Source organism: Schistocerca cancellata, chromosome 6 (genome assembly GCF_023864275.1).
Source record: "Schistocerca cancellata isolate TAMUIC-IGC-003103 chromosome 6, iqSchCanc2.1, whole genome shotgun sequence".
NCBI classification, from domain to species: domain Eukaryota; kingdom Metazoa; phylum Arthropoda; class Insecta; order Orthoptera; family Acrididae; genus Schistocerca; species Schistocerca cancellata.
The window spans coordinates 214,319,875-214,341,546 of NC_064631.1; the positions used below are offsets into that span (position 1 = coordinate 214,319,875).

Below are 21,672 nucleotides of genomic sequence, written 5' to 3' on the forward strand. Positions count from 1 at the left end.
GTGATCGTTGTGTGGTGTTTGATACAGAGAACGCACACAAGATGTACATTCAACGTTTCTTATCAGACGGGCTAGTCCAAAAGGAAAACTGAAATTCTCTTAATGGCGACAAGTATCACAAACTGCTGTCTTGCATCGTCAACTCGCCGCTGCGTCCTTTCGCTCAAATTTGTCTTCATCCTCCTCAAGATCTTGGTTGTATCAGCATTGGACTGTCATCTCACCTGTTCTAAACCAGACAGTTTTCAAGAAACTGAGAGTTGTTCTTCGTATAGGCAATAAATAGCCATTCTAGTCCTAGACATTTGTTGTCTTTTTGCTGTATACTATAAATCTATTTGAGCGTCCTGTAGCTGCAATATCAGAGATCCTGAAAGGTAACGTTGTCGTGTTTGTCATCCAGGTAAAAGTGAATTTCACAATCAGGCTGAGGAAACCGGTCGGCTTGGAACCATTTCTGCTTTATCCTCTGCCTAAGTTGTCACTGGACGGCGGCAGTGGAGGAACACACGACTAACGTGTGGTACACACTGACGCTATTATCGATTTTCGAAACAGGAGCTGCTATTTTTACTTTGTATAATCACCCAACTTTCTTGAGCACCTGAACGACAATGTTCCAGTTCTCTCATCGAGGAAATGTTCTTGACGATTCTAGGGGTCAAACCCGGATTTCGGCAGGCACATTGATCGCTGAACTTCAGAGACTGGTGTCTTCCCAAAGGAAAGAGGCAGAAACCAGCTTCTGTGTTTTTGTTTTTTAATTGTAGCGTCAATGGCCGTAGTTACGAAGAAAATCACTGAAACTTCGCGACGAGTCACACAGAGTTCGTGGTGTAACTGCTCTCGGTTTAGTAACTCGGGGGCGGCGGAGGTGAGTGGCGGTCGCCCCGCGGCGACAGCAGGGGCGGGCCGGTTCCGGGTGCGGGTCGGCAGCAGGGGTAGGGGCACGGCGGGTGCGGCATTAGCTGCAGCCATCGGGGCGCGCCGGCGGTGGCGAGGTCCCGGCTTCGTCCGAGCGCAGCGGCGACGTCGCCGGCGGGGCCTCGCCACTCGGCGACTGTTAGACCATCTGCAGGCCCTTCGAGATGGACTCGACGTGCTCCTTGGCCTTGAGGCGCAGCGCGGCGATGGACGAAGAGCGCGGGTCCGGCGGCCGCGGCGCCGAGGCGGGGGCGGGCGCGGGGGCGGGCTCCGGCGGCGTGAGGTAGCTGGGGTAGCCGGTGTGCGGGTGCGCCAGGAAGCCGGGCAGCGCCGACAGCAGCGGCGGCGCCAGCCACGGGTCGACGGGCAGCGCCAGGCTCGGCCCGCCCCCGACGCCCACGCCGGCGCCGCCCCCGGCGCGCACGCCGCAGCCGCCCGGCAGCTCGCCCAGCCCCAGGCGCGCCGCCTCCATCTTCTCCTGCCGCCGCCACTTGGCGCGCCGGTTCTGGAACCACACCTGCAACACCCGGCAAGGCCTCGCTATTAACCCGGACAGCGGGAAATAGCTATTCCGATTCTAGCTCTAGAGGTGTAAAAAGCAATAGCTCAGATACAGAGGCTGTCATCAATATACAGGGTGAAAAGTATTTAAACCGACAAACTCTGGAAGGTTGTAGGGGACGTCAAAACAAATATTTTTCCCTAATGTCATTTTTACCTATGAGAAGTATTTAAATTTGTGAATTTTTAATACCTATGGAAATACTTTTACGAATTATATCGAAAAAGTGGGGCGAGTGCAATACGTAATTGATACATAAGTAGTTCACCACCTAACTATTCTCTATTGCAGGACTTAACAACTGGCCGGTTTTTGAGCGCGAGTACTCGCGTCTGCTCAAGCACGTGCTCGCGAGCAGGTGCAAGGTCGCGGAGTAGGGAGGGAGGGGAGGGAGGGGAAATGCGCGCGCACGTTTGAATAGGGCCGCAGCGTGCCTATTGAATTCGTGCCGACTGTGTAACGTTTAAAGTACTACGATCAGCTCTAACAGTCACTTCGCTGGTTAAGAAACATGTCATATCGCCGTTGTGTAACACCAACCATGCTTTCGCAGTTCAACCCCCATTGGGAGGAATTGTATCTGTTTACAGAAAAAGATGGTGTTGCAAAATGTTTAGTATGTCACAAAACGCTGAATTCTTTTAGGAAATTTAATTTGCAGCGACATTATATGTCGTACCACGCGAAAGACTAAGGAAGTGGAAAATGTGATGGACCAGATCATGCACAGGAAGTTACTAAACTTAAAAGAAAGCTATCCGAAGAAGATCTGGACGACAAAGAAAAATCAATTGAGGCAGCTCTCAGAGTGAGTTACAAAACTGCTTTTCTTTTAGCAAAATCCCTGCGCCCCTTCACTGATGGCAATTTAATAAAAGAATGTTTGGCAGTTGCAGCGGAACATTTGTGTCCATCTCAAGTTGAACAGTTTCGGATTGTGCCATTATCTAACATGACCATTATGCGTCGCATACAGGACATGGCAGACGACGTCCAGAGCCAGCTTGCAAATATAAGATTATATGGCGTATTCTCTAGCTCTGGACGAAAGTGTTGATATCACTGGAACAGCGCAGCTTGCCATATTTATTAGAGGTGTTAATAGAGATTTTCAGGTGAGGGAGGAACTCCTCGATGTAGTAGCCATGAAGAACACTACAACCGGAGGTGATATTTTAAGTAGTGTTCAAGAAAGTGTTGAAATATAGGATTGTCGTGGAATTCTTTAGTTTCAGTGTCTACAGACGGTGCACCAGCGATGACAGGGAAAAAATCAGGTTTCGTTGCGCTGTTGAAGGAGAATATGCAAAAACTGACCGTGCCGAATGAAATAAGGCGCGTTCACTGTGTGATCCACCAGGAAAACTTATGTGAAAAGAGTATCACTCTCAAATTGTGATGAGTGTTGTTGTTCGTACAACCAATTATATAAGGAATCGTGGGCTACAACACAGGCAATTTAAAAGCTTACTTGAGGATGTAGAAAGCCAATATGGTAGCCTGTCCTATTACAGCGAGGTCCGCTGGCTTAATCGTGGCGAATTATTAAATCGATTTTTTTGCATGTTAGAGAGATAAATATGGTCACGGAATTAAATAACATGTGTTTGCCTGCATTGAAAGAGCCTTCATGGAAATGGGATCTCGCGTTCTTAGCAGATTTAACTAGCCATCTGAATGCTTTGAACATTTCACTACAAGGTAAAGATCTGCTAATTACTCATTTCATAGATCGAATACGAGCTTTTAAAATGAAATTGACACTTTGGGTGAGTCAGCTGGAAACGGGAAATCTAGCTCATTTTCCTAAATTATCATCCATGCAAGATGTTCACAAAGACTGTGAACGTTATTCACATAGTTTAGTTGCCCTTAAGGAAGAATTTGATCGACGCTTTCAAGACCTGACAGCACTAGACAATGATTTTGATCTGTTCTCCTCACCATATTCAGCGAATATTGAAGAGATTCGTCCTGAGCTGCAATTAGAAATTATTGACCTGCAGTGTGACAGAGAATACAGAGACAAATTTCAGAACAAGAAAAACATTTTGGAATTCTATAGACTCTTCCCTCAGGATAGATTTCCTCGTTTGCACAAACTGGAAGCTACAATAATATCAGTGTTCGGTTCCACGTATGTTTGTGAACAACTGTTATCTGCAATGAAATGTAACAAGACGCGCCTGAGAAACGCATTGTCTGATCGAAATTTAAACTGCACGCTGCGCCTACAATGCACAAGAACAATTACTCCGAACATAGACGCAATTGTAAAGGGAAAAAAGTACAAGATAACCGAGAATCCCACACTTCAGTGACACCTTTTATTGTGTAACAGTTCACAAATTAATACGAATGTAGAGGCATACATTAAGCTAATAAAATAATGTGGCACGTGTACATTCTCCTTTATTTGTTTCATTTGTCGCAGTAATAATTCGTGAGTGATATCCCTGCAGGTGGCCGCGGATTTACATTGACTGGCGGCAGCTGTTGTGTGCCCCACGTGACTCTCCCCACTCTCCGCTCTTGTCCGGTAGTGGGGGTAGCGTGCTCGTGCTGCTCACAGCTTGCTCCGCGAGCAAGTATGTTGTGAAGCCCTGCTCTATTGCATGTATCCCAAGTTTTTCCATTATAAATTTTGTGAGTACTGTCATAGCTATTAAAAATTCATCCTCACATACTTTCAGGACTATCTGTATGTGGTTAGGAAACTGTATGGTGCTAGGAAAAATTATTACATACTTTGCAGTTTGATTTGAAAACGAGTTATATTAAACATTTATTTTTATTTGAAAATTATTTACTACTCTTTAATTTTGTGTGTTTGAAATTTCTCAAATGATTTTGAACATTTTGGTAACATTTTATTTTCTATTTAAATATTTAATTTCAAACAGACTGACTTTCTATCTGCAGCGTAGCACATGTACATTTGTGTGACACACGTTGCACACATATCCCCCTTCCCCTCTCTCTGTCACTCTCCTCTTCTGCCCTATCTCTGCTAGCCTGTGCCCGTCCCGTCCACTCACATACCGCCTGGAACGCATGCTGATACTACTCGCAGAATGCACCAGTCCTGTAGGGCAGCTGACATGTCAGGCATTACGAACCGTTTCACCCCACCTCCACATGTACCGAACAGACCAACAATAAAGCGAGTTAATATCGCATTGTCATCAAAATTTGAGCTATTTTAAACATTTCAAGTCTCTAGTTCATTGGGAAGTTAGTTTGAAAACCCATTGCAAAATCTGTACGAACTAGGCAGATGGACAAGAAAGTGATCTAATAAAAACGTGTTAAACTAAAGAAATGCAAACTGTGCCGCATGTAACTACCTAAGTAACATAATAAGCTAATTTCTTAAATAATATTCGCAGCTTACCTGTCGCCACCTTTTTCCCCTCCAGGCTGGAATTAGTGTTTGAAGATTATCACTGTTAGTACGTATCACTATTGACTATGTAATGTGTTTTAGTACCGACTCGAAGGTGACACAGGATGACTTTATTACCATGTAAGCCGTTATTGTAAAGAGAGATTTATTTATCAGCAGCTCTGCTGGTTGAAATATGAAGTTTTTTCAGATACTTACGAGCTGTGAAGCTCCACCTCCACAAAATATACTTCCTTTTTTGATGCATATAACTTAACAAAATAGCATACATGGAAACTTGATTGGCTTATGTTTCTTAGAATGTCGTTAACAGCAGAAAATAAAAGTCACGATACAATTTACATTTTACTGGTTTCTTTGGCAGAAAAATATTCTTACTCCAATTGTAGAGAACTGAACAATCTCCACGTCAAACACTTTCACTGCAATAACTTTTTAAGCAAATATTTCACGTGGACAGTTTTGAAACATTCACGGAACGACACACTCTCTTCGTTAGCAGCACTGAAGTTTGTGCTTTACTCGTCTTTATCTATAGAAATGTAATTCTCTCTTTTCATAAGTTAATTTCATCCTATGGTGTTTAGTAGAAGGCATGGTACTCAGCTTGTATGTAAGGAAGAAGATTCTTCGGGTTCTTGAGCTTTGCTGAGGCTCTCTCTTTGCAGCCCTTAACTTCAGCTTATGCAGCTCATTCGAATTTTTCAGACTTTCCCTTCGTCATTGATTCGCATCCACCTTATCAGTTTCAAACTGATCGCACAGTTGGAGAGTTCATTTTTCGAAATAGAAAGATAGATTAACATAGTCATTAAAACATTGTGTGTGTGTGTGTCTTTCCTAGCAAAAGCCATGAATACAAATCATTTAAAAATATAGCGATATGCCGAACTTGTCCACGTATTCCAACACACACAAATTAATGAATTTTGGGCTTACACGAATAATAACGAGACAGCAACCTATGTTAACGAGTTTGATGCAGAAAACAGCCAGAGTTACAAAATTCAATTTTCTTATTTAATTGATGACTAGTTTTCGGGTCACTTGAACCCATTTCCAAATCATCAAAACAGACAGGGTGGTGTATTCCGTAATAGGATGCAAAACCGTGTTAAGATTGTAGATACACGTATATCGGAGTCAAATTCATAGAAAAGCAAAATTTTTGCAGTCGTGTGCGAATTCGAAATCTAAATCCCACGTAGCAGATGCGAGTATGTTTTCGGGTCTTGCTACCTATTGGTTATAGAATGGGCAAGTTTTGTGGAGGTGCACTCTCTCTCTCTCTCTCTCTCTCTCTCTCTCTCTCTCTCTCTCTCTCACCAACTACATTTCAGGACCTCTCGATAGGCAAATCGCCAGAAGGTACTAACTAACAACTAGAAAGTAAAGCTGATTGTTCAGGGTTCAGCATCCCATCCACGCTAAAGAGACAGAGCATCTCGAATTGCGAAAGGATGGAGGCGGGGAATCGGTCATGCATTGTCTAAGGAACCGTAAGTGATATAGGGAGCTGACAGAAAACTCAGATGTGGAATGAGAACACCATCATAGCAATACATGTGGAGGTTCAAATCTACATCTACATCTACATCCATACTCCGCAAGCCACCTGACGATGTGTGGCGGAGGGTACCTTGAGTATCTCTATCGGTTCTCCCTTCTATTCCAGTCTCGTATTGTTCGTGGAAAGAAGGATTGTCGGTATGCCTCTGTGTGGGCTCTAATCTCTCTGATTTTATCCTCATGGTCTCTTCGCGAGATATACGTAGGAGGGAGCAATATACTGCTTGACTCTTCGGTGAAGGTATGTTCTCGAAACTTTGACAAAAGCCCGTACCGAGCAACTGAGCGTCTCTCCTGCTGAGTCTTCCACTTGAGTTTATCTATCATCTCCGTAACGCTTTCGCGATTACTAAATGATCCTGTAACGAAGTGCGCTGCTCTCCGTTGGATCTTCTCTATATCTTCTATCAACCCTATCTGGTACGAATCCCACACTGCTGAGCAGTATTCAAGCAGTGGGCGAACAAGCGTACTGTAACCTACTTCCTTAGTTTTCGGATTGCATTTCCTTAGGATTCTTCCAATGAATCTCAGTCTGGCATCTGCTTTACCGACAATCAACATTATATGATCATTCCATTTTAAATCACTCCTAATGCGTACTCCCAGATAATTTATGGTATTAACTGCTTCCAGTTGCCGACGTGCTATTTTGTAGCTAAATGATAAAGGATCTATCTTTCTGTGTATTCGCAGCACATTACACTTGTCTACATTGAGATTCAATTGCCATTCCCTGCACCATGCGTCAATTCGCTGCAGATCCTCCTGCATTTCAGTACAATTTTCCATTGTTACAACCTCTCGATACACCACAGCATCATCTGCAAAAAGCCTCAGTGAACTTCCGATGTCATCCACAAGGTCATTTATGTATATTGTGAATAGCAACGGTCCTATGACACTCCCCTGCAGCACACCTGAAATCACTCTTACTTCGGAAGACTTCTCTCCATTGAGAATGACATGCTGCGTTCTGTTACCTAGGAATTCTTCAATCCAATCACACAATTGGTCTGATAGTCCATATGCTCTTACTTTGTTCATTAAACGACTGTGGGGAACTGTATCGAACGCCTTTCGGAAGTCAAGAAACACGGCATCTACCTGGGAACCCGTGTCTATGGCCCTCTGAGTCTCGTGGACGAATAGCGCGAGCTGGGTTTCACATGACCGTCTTTTTCGAAACGCATGCTGATTCCTACAGAGTAGATTTCTAGTCTCCAGAAAAGTCATTATACTCGAACACAATACGTGTTCCAAAATTCTACAACTGATCGACGTTAGAGATATAGGTCTATAGTTCTGCACATCTGTTCGACGTCCCTTCTTGAAAACGGGGATGACCGGTGCCCTTTTCCAATCCTTTGGAACGCTACGCTCTTCTAGAGACCTACGGTACACCGCTGCAAGAAGGGGGGCAAGTTCCTTCGCGTACTCGGTGTAAAATTGAACTGGTATACCATCAGGTCCAGAGGCCTTTCCTCTTTTGAGCGATTTTAATTGTTTCTCTATCCCTCTGTCGTCTATTTCGATATCTACCATTTTGTCATCTGTGCGACAATCTAGAGAAGGAACTACAGTGCAATCTTCCTCTGTGAAACAACTTTGGAAAAAGACATTTAGTATTTGGGCCTTTAGTCTGTCATCCTCTGTTTCAGTACCATTTTGGTCACAGAGTGTCTGGACATTTTGTTTTGATCCACCAACCGCTTTGACATAAGACCAAAATTTCTTAGGATTTTCTGCCAAGTCAGTACATAGAACTTTACTTTCGAATTCATTGAACGCCTCTCGCATAGCCCTCCTCACACTACATTTCGCTTCGCGTAATTTTTGTTTGTCTGCAAGGCTTTGGCTATGTTTATGTTTGCTGTGAAGTTCCCTTTGCTTCCGCAGCAGTTTTCGAACTCTGTTGTTGTACCACGGTGGCTCTTTTCCATGTCTCCCGATCTTGCTTGGCACATACTCATCTAACGCATTATGTACAACGGTTTTGAACTTTGCCCACTGATCCTCAACACTATCTGTACTGGAGACAAAACTTTTGTGTTGAGCCAACAGGTACTCTGAAATCTGCCTTTTTGTCACTTTTTCTAAACAGAAATATCTTCCTACCCTTTTTAATATTCCTATTTACGGCTGAAATCATCGATGCCATAACCGCTTTATGATCGCTGATTCCCTGTTCTGCGTTAACTTTTTCAAATAGTTCGGGTTTCTTTGTCAGGAGAAGGTCTAATATGTTATCGCCACGAGTCGGTTCTTTGTTTAACTGCTCAAGGTAGTTTTCAGATAAAGCATTAAAAAATATTTCACTGGATTCTTTGTCCCTGCCACCCGTTATGATCGTCTGAGTCTCCCAGTCTATATCCGGCAAATTAAAATCTCCACCCAGAACTATAACATGGTGGGGAAATCTACCCGAAATATTTTCTAAATTATCCTTCAGGTGCTCAGCCACAACAGCTGCTGAGCCAGGGGGCCTATAGAGACATCCAATTACCATGTCTGAGCCTGCTTTAACCGTGACCTTCACCCAAATCATTTCACATTTCGGATCTCCGTCAATTTCCTTCGATACTATTGCACTTCTTATCGCTATAAACACGCCTCCCCCTTCACTGTCCAGCCTGTCTCTGCGGTATACATTCCAATCTGAGTTTAGGATTTCATTACTGTTTACGTCTAGTTTCAGCCAACTTTCTGTCCGTAGTAGTATATGGGCGTAGTGACCGTTTATTAATGAGAGCAGTTCTGGGACCTTTCTGTAGACGCTCCTGCAGTTTACTATTAGCACATTAATATTGTTATTCCCTGTTGTATTTTGCCTACTCCTACCTTGCCGCGTCTCAGGAGGCGTCTTGTCGGGCCTAGGGAGGGGATTCTCTAACCTAAAAACCCCCATGTGCACTCCACACGTACTCCGCTACCCTTGTAGTCGCTTCCGGCGTGTAGTGCACGCCTGACCTATTCAGGGGGACCCAACATTTCTCCACCCGATAGCGGAGGTCGAGAAATTTGCACCCCAGATCTCCGCAGAATCGTCTGAGCCTCTGGTTTAAGCTTTCCACTCGGTTCCAAACCAGAGGACCGCGATCGGTTCTGGGAACGATACTACAAATAGTTAGCTCTGATTTCACCCCGCGAGCGAGGCTTTCCGCCTTCACCAATTCCGCCAACCGCCTGTACGAACTGAGGATGACCTCTGAACCCAGACGGCAGGAGTCATTGGTGCCGACATGAGCAACAATTTGTAGTCGGGTGCACCCAGTGCTCTCTATCGCCGCCGGTAGGGCCTCCTCCACATCTCGGATGAGACCCCCCGGCAAGCAGACAGAGTGAACATTGGCCTTCTTCCCCGACCTTCCCGCTATTTCCCTAAGGGGCTCCATCACCCGCCTAACGTTGGAGCTCCCAATAACTAATAAACCCCTCCCCCGTGTGCCTGCTCGGACCTTGCTGAAGGAGCGGCCACATGTCCACTCACAGGCAAAGCGGGCGATGCCACACGGCCAACCTCCACATTGACCCTCCGCCTCGTGCGCCGTGAACGCCGCTGAACCCGCCACTCCCCTTGGGGAGAGGGTGGCCCAACCGCGCCCAGTACACGCGAAGATGTCTCGACAGCAGGGACAGTGGGTGAAGCATGTAACACCTGGGGTGTACCTTGCGACGCACCAGACTCCCCACTGCCGCTACACTCCGAGGCAGCAGCCTGAAGACGGCTGACCGCGGCCATCAACACGCTCAGCTGTTCGCGAACAGTGGCCAGCTCCTCCTGCGTCCGTACACAGCAGTCACACATTCTATCCATCCTAAGGAATCAATTTACTGAAGAGAGTTAATCAACCTTTAAATAGACTGCTAATTCACTAAAGGCGGCTGTTTATTCACTAAACTGTGGTTGCTAGCCACTTCTTGTAGAAAACAATGAAAATAGCTCTACCTGTCTCTGGACTGTATTGAAAACAAACACTAGCACTACTGGCACTATGGTTGACTAAAGGGACACTCTGACTGTATTCAAAACAAACACGAAATCTATGGGATTATTAATAGCACTCGACAATTAAAGCTTCCTAAAAGCAAATACACACGGAAGAAGAAGTGACAAGTAAGAAAAATACAGTTAATACTTAAATTAACGTAGCTCGCTGCACAGCAGACGTGAAGCAGACGGCGGTTACGACGACACTATGTATTATCTTCGTGAAGTCGTGTAATTGTGTCCTACTCGAGACTCTAAGCACTATGGGACTTAACATCTGAGGTCATCAGTCCTTTAGACTTAGAACTACTTAAACCTAACTGACCTAAGGACATCACACACATCCATGCCCGAGGCAGGATTCGAACCTGCGACAGTAGCAGCAGCACGGTTCCGGACAGAAGCACCTAGAATCGCTCGGCCCAAGCGGCCGGCACATTTGGAGGTCTTTTATGTGTATTATACACGAAATTAAAGGCTGTATGACGTTTACAATCAGAGATGAAACCTCGCGGCAGATGAAAACTGTATGCCGGACCATGACTCAGCCTGGGCTTTATACGACGACCCCCTTAAAGTCAATTAAGACAGAATATCATAATATGAACTAGGGAAGAGTTATCTTGGCAAATACGAGATCTTTGCCGATAAGCTAACACCAATAAGTTTTGATAATAACAACATTATACGTCACTAAGAGTTTTTGTTATGAAAAGAGGAGGAAGAAACCTCAGATTTAATTAATGGACAAATATCCAAGTGATAATTGCAATTAGTATCTTGAAAGCTAAGTACAAGGTGATGTTAGTCAGAGATAACTTTTATGTGGAAGAGAGTTGTAAGTGCAACGAAGAAATTCAATGCGACTACAATACTCTTTCACAGAAGAAGTCGCTTGCTGTCTCTCGTTCTGTAAAGACGTGCGAGAACAATTCTTGTCTTAGTTATTGAGAATACGGAACGCGACGGGATTGTTTTGCTTTCAGAAGTGTTTCTTGCGTGACGTGATTCACGAACTTCGGTAACTGATTTTCTAAGCAGAGACAGGAACTGGTAGACGCGTTTAACCGTGCATAACGATTTAATTGAACTTTATTGACGAAACTAGTGAATATTGGACTTGACTTTCAAATACTTGGAATTAAAGGAAGAGTGAATCGTATATCAAAGGACTACACTCAATTAGTCTCGAGTAGGACACAATTACACGACTTCACGAAGATAATACAATTAGGCTGAAGAGACAAGTTGTCGTAATAGTCAAGAAACTTAATTTTAATAGAACTGACTTTACCAACCAACTGCGCGTGCGTGTGGTGCGAAAGTTATAAAGCATTTAGTGGGCAAAAACTGTTCGTTCCAAGTGAAATATCAAGCGTGGACTACATTATAAAGTGATTTAATCAATGATAATCAACCCACGACTATTCAGCAGGGACAATTTAATCTGAATATCAAAATACCTATTTCATTAATTGAAAAGAGAACATTTGACCTTTTTTTTAACATTACGGCGTGGGTTCACTCAATGTGATCAAAGAGTATCTGTGGATCTCGCTTCTTACAGGTTCAACAACTCCATAGCAACGAGCCAACAACGTACGAGAAGACTGAAAATTACAATGTTTCCTCGCAATTGGTGGTGTGTACGACGTGGATGAGATAAGATGTAACAACTACTGCATATCCGGGCAATGAATCATCCAATCTTAAATCAGAAGAAGCATCCATCGTACGAGTTCGCATTTCTGTCTCCCGTTCACCAACGGGGACCTACGTCATCGCGCATCGTGTCTCAACTCCACTGCGAGAGCTGTGGCAGTAACAGCTCCACGGCGCCGACAATATCAGCACGCGGTTGGAGTGCGGGGTCGCCACAGCTTTCACCTTTCGCGGCATAGTGTACTATCGACTGAGCTATCGAAGCACGCCTCACGACCCGCCCTCGCAGCTTTACTTCCCTGAAGATCTCTCTCGTTCTTTCCAAGCTCCACAGAAGTTATCTTGCATACCTGGCGAGGCCACCTACCTGGCGGGACCATCACTACTGGAGGAAACGAAGTTGAACAGAAATGGCTTAGCAACGACCTAGGGGATTGTTAACAGAATCACTTTGCCCGGAAGTTCCAAATCGGACTCTCATCCCGCAGGACGACGATTCAAACACGCGTCTCGTCATCCAGATTTAGGTTTTCCGTGATTTCTCTAAATCATTCCAGACAAATGTCGAGATAGTTCTTTACAAAGGGCACGGCCGATTTCCTTCCTCAAACTTGCCACAGTCTGAACTTAAGGTCCATCTCTAATGGTCTCGATGTCGACGGAACGTTAAACCCAATCTTCCTTCCTTCCTTCCTTCCAAAACGGCCTACATTCCGATGCAGAGGGATATTCATTTCGGAAAAAAATACACATGGAGTTGTTTGTACATAGATATAAAGATCCAAGCAAACATTAAAGGATCCGAACGGAAAACTAAGCTCGTATATGGTAAAGGCAGTAGCCATGCGGTTGGACAGGTAGCGTAGGAGCCAGAATGCGGCTGTGTCCGACAGAGGCCGGCTGACGCTCCGGGGGCGCGGCGCACAGTGGAGCAATGATTGCACTGGCTAAACTGTTAACTGCGCTAGGCTAACGCCATTATGCTGAGTGTTTGCCGCCGCGGACTAATTGCATTAAATGCGCTGCCGCTAGTGGGCAGCGCAGGACGAGCTGTGCCAGCGGCGGGGGCGGAGGGCGGTGGCGGAGAGCGGGGGCAGCGGCGGTGGCGGTGCGGTCGCGGGGGCGGCTGTAGTTGCTGAGGTCGGCCGAGGCGCGCTGATGGCGCCATCGTCTGTCAGCACGCAACGCTCTGCGCTCGCTACTGTTTCAGTGCCTTCGCATTCGCTGTGAGCTCGAGACGTGATGTGAGCAATACTAAAAAGCAGTCAAAAGCAAATAACGTCGAAGCAAATAACGAAAGTGTGGAACCCAGGTCGCTTTGATCGTCCACGAGACACAGATGACAGTGAATACCTCCACCTAGGTTGGTGCCGTGCTCTTGACAGCCAGTAGGCGTCTGATACAGATCTGCGTGTGGAACATGATATCAGTTGGGTGAATCGATTCAGGTATTCTAGCGAACAGAACACAACATGGTATTCATAAAGAAGATAGATCTTCAGGCGTGCTCGAAAGGAGTTTAACGGGAGCATTATTTTTCACATTTTATATACAGTGTGTCCTGGGAGTAATGTTCAATGTTCAGCGATATGACAAGAACGATCATTCTAAGCAAATAAAAGTCTAGTAAACATGGGCCCTAAAATAAACACCTTAAGAGCTAAGAGCACTTCATCTTCGACACTGTGAAATAAATCTCTTCTGCTGCAACAGCTTTCCTTTTCATATTTTGGGAGGGGGTAGCACGGACCAAACCAATAAAAAATTATCTAGTAAACATGAGCTCTAAAATGGATACCTTAGGACCTATAGCACTTGCTCAGTGGAAAACACATTACATCGCAGCGAAGATAAACAAGTGCCCATATCTCTTAATATGTGCGCTTTAGAGCCCATTTGTAATCGACCTTTTTTTATGTTTTGTTCCCTACTACCACCTCTCAGAACATGGAAAGCAAAGAGCTTGCAGCAGAAGAGAATTGTTTCACATTATCGAAGACGAAGAAGTGCTCATAAGCTATGCATTTTCGAGCTTGTATTTACCAGAATTTCTTCGAATGGTCGTTCCTGTCACACCTCTGAATATTGATCATTCCTCCTGGAATACCCCGTATATGATCTAGTGGATAATGCCGAGAGTTCCATGAGTCTTTTCGCAGACGGTCTTGTTGTACAAAGTGTTTCACAACTACTATTACAGGCCTCTGGGGGTTTCAAAGGGAACATAGTAGATAAAGTTCTGATGGGGAACCATGTCGGGAAAAATACTATTTGGACGTGAAAAAAGTTTGACGATGGGATCGCTTCAATCCTCTCGCTTCAAGATACGCACACAATGGCGACAATGAGCTCTTATCTGTGTGTACTGCAGGAGCCCTCAGCATGGACGATGTTTCAAAGTACTCGACATCGGGTTCTCTTCTACGTGACGAAGCATGTCATTTTAAAAGTAGATAATGCGGCTTTTCTATGGAGCGCCACATTCAACTCTCGTCATTGTGTACGCATCAGTTTTTTACAGTCGTTATAGTCGGGTGGCGTGTGATATCACAACAGGAAGTGACGACGGCACCCCCTTAATTTGTGTGAGTACCGTGAAGTGGGAGATTTCAAAGTGATCGAATCTTCAAACCTATATCCAAACGGTACATTTCCGCACATGTGTTCCTTATCAAAACTTTATCAATTAAGTCCCCTCTACAGCTCCAAAAGCTTGTAACATGAATTATTAAACACCATGTATATACAGAGAACTCGCATCGCTATGTAATCATAGCAAAATGAAGCAAAATCCGCAAATAATCGATGCTTGATGCAGAGGTTGGCAGTTGTCCCTCAGTATAAACAAGCATAACATGCTTCCCATAAATAAGTAGAAAGACATATTATTGTACTGTAGAAACATCACTGGAAGCAATGACATCGATAAAATATCTAGGAGCATGCATGCGGAGCGATTACAAGTGCAACGATGACATAATTCTAATCGCTGGGAAGGCAGATACCAGACCGAGAAGTGTAAAACACCCTCAAAGGAGGTACCTTACAAAACCGTTTGCTCGTCAGTATCGGGTCAGTGCCAGATAGGAATGATAAGAAAATAGAGGCGATACAAAGAAGAACAGTACGTTCCATTATAGTTTCATTTAGAACGCACGAAAGCGCCACTAAGATTCTGAAACTACCCTTGCGGCATTAGCTACAAGAGAGCCGTTCTGCATCACGATGTGGTTTATTCTTAAAATTTTGCTGACTTACATGCATAGAAGGGTAAAACAACATGTTGCTTCCTCCTGTGTGTACCTTGGGAAAAGACCATGAGATTCTAGCTCACGCGGAGGCTTATCAACAATATTTCTTCCCGCAGACCATTCGCCGACTGGAACAGGAAGGGGAAAGGTGACAGCAGTACACAATGTACCCTTTACCACACACCACAATGTGGATTGCGAAGTATAGATCTAAATATAAACGCAACGAACAATAAATTAGTCGTTCCTCGGAGACATCAAGCTAATACCGTCTAACATGATCTCTGGCTTTGACTGTGGTCTCAAGTTTCTTCAAGTATTCTACGAGGGCTGTCCAGAAAGTAAGTTACGATCGGTCGCGAAATGGAAACGACTATGAAAATCCGATAAAGCTTTGCAAAGATGTGTTGGGCAGTGTCTCTAGTATGACTCTAGGAAGAATTATGTCGCTCTTTTCATTCATGAGCTCTTAGTGAGCGCGTAAAGATGTTATAGAAAATAGTGTCTCCCGCCAAGTACGAGGGCCTGGTGAGAATTGTCTCCTGAAGCTATGCAACCAACATTACATAACTGTCGTGCAGTTTCTTCTTCAAGACAATTCTCAGCCTCATTCTGCAGGGGCAATGAAGATGTTCCTGCATCGTTTCAATTGGAAATGTTTGGTTACCCACAATACAGCCCGTAATTGTCTCCCACTGAGTTTCATCTTTGCTCAAACGAACCGCTGGCTATGAAGACAACATTTTGGCACAGACAACGAGGTTTAGGCCAGCGTAGAGAATTGGCGGAAAGCACTGGCGGCTGCCTTCTATGATGAGGGTATTGGAAAGTTGGTACAACGCTACGACGAATGTCTGAGTCAGAACGGCGACTACGTAGAGAAGTAGCTGAAAGATGTAGCTAACTGTTACAAATCAAACATTTCTGATTTTCACTGTGATTTTCATTTCGCGATCAATCGTAACTTACTTTCTGGACAGCCCTCGTATTTCTAGCTGTTATTCAGACCCCGTACATCTGTCAGACTGCGAATGTTGATTGCTATTTGTCATCCACTACTCCAAATACTCATAGATGTTTCTATAGGAACTGAAGCGAGTGATTTTTCACGTCAATCAAGGTGCGAGTCTGCGCCTGAACGTTTGTCAGACAAGGAGCGTCTGCGTGTAGGACTATCAAAGCGGCTGTTGCGATCCTGGGAGACCACAGTGTCTATAACATACTGTTCGTGAAGTTATAGACGAAAGGGTGACATTTGCTTACCAAGAATGTATAAATAAACGCCGTTGTTCACGTTCACACTAATGAGCGGGCCAAGTAAAGGTACAAAAAAACCACCAAATATCACAGGATCCTCTCCGGACTGCCCTACACACTCTACACACAGCAGGTAAAAATTGCTTCGTTTGAAACGAGACCAAATCACTACTTCTCTGTCTACACTGCACACGTCGTCACCCACTGTCCAGTTTCTGTGTCGTTTGGCTCCATTTACTGCTCTGAACAATGGCCTCTTGCGAGGTTAAGTACCCGATATCAAAAAGTACATTTCATGCTAGCTGGGTCACTGGTTGGGATGGACTTAGATTCACTGACTGCAGCAATGCCTGTCTGGTGTGAAACCAATAACCATTGACAATGTGTGACATTCTTCTCCAGCCCCTGGAGATTAGACCCTTCATCCGGCCACTGTTCGTAAGCCGTCCCTTGCAGACACTTTGGATAGTCCGCGTTGGTGCGTCACCAGATCGGGGAACTTCATTCATGGTGTATTCGTGGGCACGCCCAACTATGAAAGCTCCTGTCAGCCATCCTGTCACGTCTCCACCTCGCCCTACGTTACTGCTCTGACTCCAGACCACCGACTGACAGACACACATCTTCGTTTCTGCGGTCTCGTCGATATCGACAACCGCAGAGATGCTGCATGTTGAGACTCGCCTCCTGTAGTTACGAGGCACCAACGCACACCAAGCTCTTCAAATTTCGTCGCACAAGACAGGAGGGACAAGTTCTGTCGGAGTCCAGTTCGAGCCTATGAGAGTATCAAGTTTCACCTCGAGTGTAGACACGTAACGTAGTTCCACATCAGGCTACAGAGGTCAGTTACGGCATACGTTGCTCAGTGAAGGTTCGTTCGCGTTTGCATGAACAGAGTATAGAGTACTGAGTGCCACCAACGGACAAATATGTGTCACGATTGCAGTAAACAGTTTGTGTTCCTTAAGTGCAGAATTGTACCGTACGCACCTCAGCGACTTAAGCCACTCTTGTGTATATGAACTTCCTTTAGTTTCGCGCGTGCTCTCAAGGCTACAGCAACGAGGAGCACGAATTACGTGTATAGTTTTTGTATTAATAAAATGCTCTGTTGGTTGGCTGGTCAGGTGCTTACTTCTATGTGTGTCCCAAGTAGGACACTACAGCTTCCATGACTTTCATCGGTGGAAGATCACATGTACCAGTTAGTCCTGTCACCTCACTTACTCAGAGCCTTCACATTCGCTAAGAACGATAAATACGATGTGACACGATGAAAATTGTTGATGTCTAATTCCATTGGGAACCGAGTGAACCACAGCTATAATATGGATCGGCATAGTATTTTGGATCGGCAACTTTGGGGGTGATTAGATAGGCTCTCCTGTAATTTCAAAATTATTGTATGCAGTAAAAGTGAAGATGTTTGTTAGAAGTAATCATCACAGTACATGATACACCTCATAGAAAATGTGGTGTTATTATGATATGGGCCTACAAGTTTGGAATAGTTTGCACTGAAGATGGTCACACAGTGACCGAAATCGATCTGTAAAATAAATGATTTCAGTCTTTACGACCGACGCTGCCATTTATCCAGAATATATTGACGATGTAAATTATAATGTCCAATGCCGTAGAGTAACTTTGAGTGTGTTTTTTAAAGGCGCGGAAATATATAAACAGAAAGCAGGGATACTCAACCTCATTTTGTGTATTCACTGATGTCTACGAATTAGGGGAATATCCAGATCACATTAGAGGTAAAGATATTTTTTGGTCTGGCGCATCATTGCCACATATATAAGTAATATTTAGTTATTTATGTGTTATTGTACGGTACTCAACAACATTGCATTGGCTTAATCTACTAAAAAGTTGTATTTGACGCATTATCGACAACAGCAAATCATCCAACGTTGGTAAGTAATCTACTTCTTCATTTTGAACAACAGAGCAATGAAGCTGCTCATATGAACTGAAACATGGTCACACATCTCTCGAACATTATCCGCATAACTGCAGTCGCAAATGATAACACCAGAACGAATATTACACAAGTGTTCTGCACCACTTGAAAGACTAATATTCGAGAAAACTTCTGGAAAAAAAATATTTCATCATCACAGTGCATTTTCCCACAAAGATGCTTCGTGGACGGGAGAAATAATTAGGAGTTTAAAGGAAGGGTGCGATTTTCAACAGATTAGGTACACGAGGTGTCTACCAGTGGTCACCAGAGACCAATAAACGTCGAAGTTACCCTAGCAGACCACTATTAAGCTAGGGAGTCGACTTAAAAAAAAAAATCTTGTTTCGCACTGTAACCAATGGTAAAGAACGACAGATTGCTTTGACTGTGTAAAAATATGAATTGATCCAGTTAATATCTAGGAGTAACGTTGCAAAGTGACATTTATTGGAACGAGCTCACGAGGTTGGTTGAAGGGAAGGCAAATCGTCGACTTCGGTTTATTGGAAGAATTTTAGGAAAATGTAGATCGTCTTAAAGGGGACCACGTGCAGAACACTTGTGCGACTCGTTCTAGAATATTGGTCCAGTGTTTGAGATCCCCTCCAGGCCGATTAAATTAAGAGATGAAAGCATTTCAGAGGCTTACTGGTAAAATTGTTGACGAAAGTTTCGATCAGCGTGGGTGAGCTACCGAAATGCTGTGTGAACTCAAATGGGAATCCCAGAAGGGAAGAAGACGTTCATTGAGCGAAACGTTATTGAGAAAGTGTAGAGAACCGTCACTTGCGACAGACGATCTTGCTGCCACGATTGTATATCAGGCGTGTAAGGACTGCGAAGACAAGATAAGAGAAATTATGAATCGTATGCAAGCACATAGACAGTCGTTTATCTCTCACTCCATTGACGAGTGTAACAGGAAAGGAAATGGCTAGGACTAGTACGGTGGCTATTTTTTTCAAACTCCGCTCAGTCGTAAAATTAAAACCACAATGAAAATCCGATGAAAGTAGGGTAGATGTGTTGCTAATGTCTCTAGTACGTCCGTTGATCGCGTCACGTCCCACTTTCAGTTATGAGCGCAGGGTAAGCACATAGAGACGCCTAGAGCAATAGAACCACCCGCCAAGTGCCGTCATCAGATTTCTTCATGTCTGAGGGTTCCAACTGATTTCTTGCAGTCCACATAACGTAACTGTGATGCAAGTCCTTCTTTGCAACACTCGGCCGCACACTGCCAGTGCAACAAATACGCTCATTTTCGATGGGAAGGTTGATCACGGACTTGGATTCCTCTAATTTCATCTCTTTGCTCACATGTACCGCTGGCTGTGAGGACAGCACGAGCAAAGAACTGCACCAACGTAGGCAATTGACGGAAAGGACAGGCGGTTGTCTTCTGTGACGATGGTATTGGAAACATGGTACCACGCTACTACGGGTGTTAAACGCGGAGCGACGACTACGAAGAGAAATAGTTGGCAGCTGTAGCCAAATGTAGCACTTAAAACATTTTGGTTTTCACTGTGGTTTGCATTTAGCAACCGATAGGAGCTTTTTCTTTTTTTTTCTTTTAAAATAAAAGAAAGAAAGAACGTAAACAGCCCTCTTACAGGGTACTCTCCGCCATTTAGAGTATGCCAGCCGGGGTGGCCGAGCGGTTCTAGGCGCTACAGTCTGGAACCGCGAGACCGCTATGGTCGCAGGTTCGAATCCTGCCTCGGGCATTGATGTGTGTGATATCCTTCGGTTAGTTAGGTTTAAGTAGTTCTAAGTTCTAGGGGACTGATGACCTCAGAAGGTCCCATAAGCCATTTGAACCATGGGATGGGATTGGTTCCCAAATATGTGAGAGGCTCGAAGACTTCTTAACTAATAGAACCCAGTACGTTGTCCTCGATAGTGAGTGTTCATCGGAGGTGAGGGTATCATCTGGAGTGCCCCAGGGAAGTGTGGTAGGTCCGCTGTTGTTTTCTATCTACATAAATGATCTTTCGGATAGGGTGGATAGCAATGTGCGGCTGTTTGCTGATGATGCTGTGGTGTACGGGAAGGTGTCATCGTTGAGTGACTGTAGGAGGATAGAAGATGACTTGGACAGGATTTGTGATTGGTGTAAAGAATGGCAGCTAACTGTAAATATAGATAAATGTAAATTAATGCAGATGAATAGGAAAAAGTATCATGTAATGTTTGAATACTCGATTAGTAGTGTAGCGCTTGACACAGTCACGTCGATTAAATATTTGAGCGTAACATTGCAGAGCGATATGAAGTGGGACAAGCATGTAATGGCAGTTGTGGGGAAGGCGGATAGTCGTCTTCGGTTCGTTAGTAGAAATTTGGGAAGATGTGGTTCATCTGTGAAGGAGACCACTTATAAAACACTAATACGACCTATTCTTGAGTACTGCTCGAGCGTTTGGGATCCCTATGAGGTCGGATTGAAGGAGGACATAGAAGCAGTTCAGAGACGGGCTGCTAGATTTGTTACTGGTAGGTTTGGTTATCACGCGAGTGTTACGGAAATGCTTCAGGAACTCGGGTGGGAGTCTCTGGAGGAAAGGAGGCGTTCTTTTCGTGAATCACTACTGAGGAAATTTGGAGAACCAGCATTTGTGGCTGACTGCAGTAAAATTTTACTGCCGCCAACTCATATTTAGCGGAAAGACCACAAAGATAACATAAGAGAGAGTAGGGCTCGTTCAGAGGCATATAGGCGGTCATTTTTCCCGTGCTTCTGTTTGGGAGTGGAACAGGGAGAGAAGATGCTAGTTGTGGTACGAGGTACCCTCCGCCACGCTCCGTGTGGTGGATTGCGGAGTATGTATGCAGATGTAGATGTAGAGTATGGTGGCTTGTGGTGTACGTAACTAGTGGAGTATATAACTAACTGTATATGTGGAACAAATGTGCCGATTCAGAGAAATCTCGCCATTTGCTTACTAAGCCGTTTCCGTACCTGTGACGACTGTCCGAGACGGTCACCGTACTGAAAGCACTCCGCCGAATTCATAAAATGCTACTTATTGCGGAGTCACACCTCGGCGGTCTAAAGGAACCCTTGCTGTT

The 21,672-nt window shown here is 44.5% G+C and overlaps 1 protein-coding gene across 1 annotated transcript in view; it reads right to left on the minus strand.

Annotated features, from left to right (window-relative positions):
* Positions 1-1,063: 1,063 nt before the first annotated feature.
* The window catches only part of LOC126088255 (retinal homeobox protein Rx-like), a 183,100-nt gene continuing 162,491 nt past the window's right edge, over positions 1,064-21,672 (minus strand). Inside the window, exon 3 of the mRNA XM_049906385.1 lies at positions 1,064-1,441. Within this exon, the coding sequence (XP_049762342.1) occupies positions 1,064-1,441 (378 nt within the window). The remainder of the gene's footprint in view (positions 1,442-21,672) is intronic.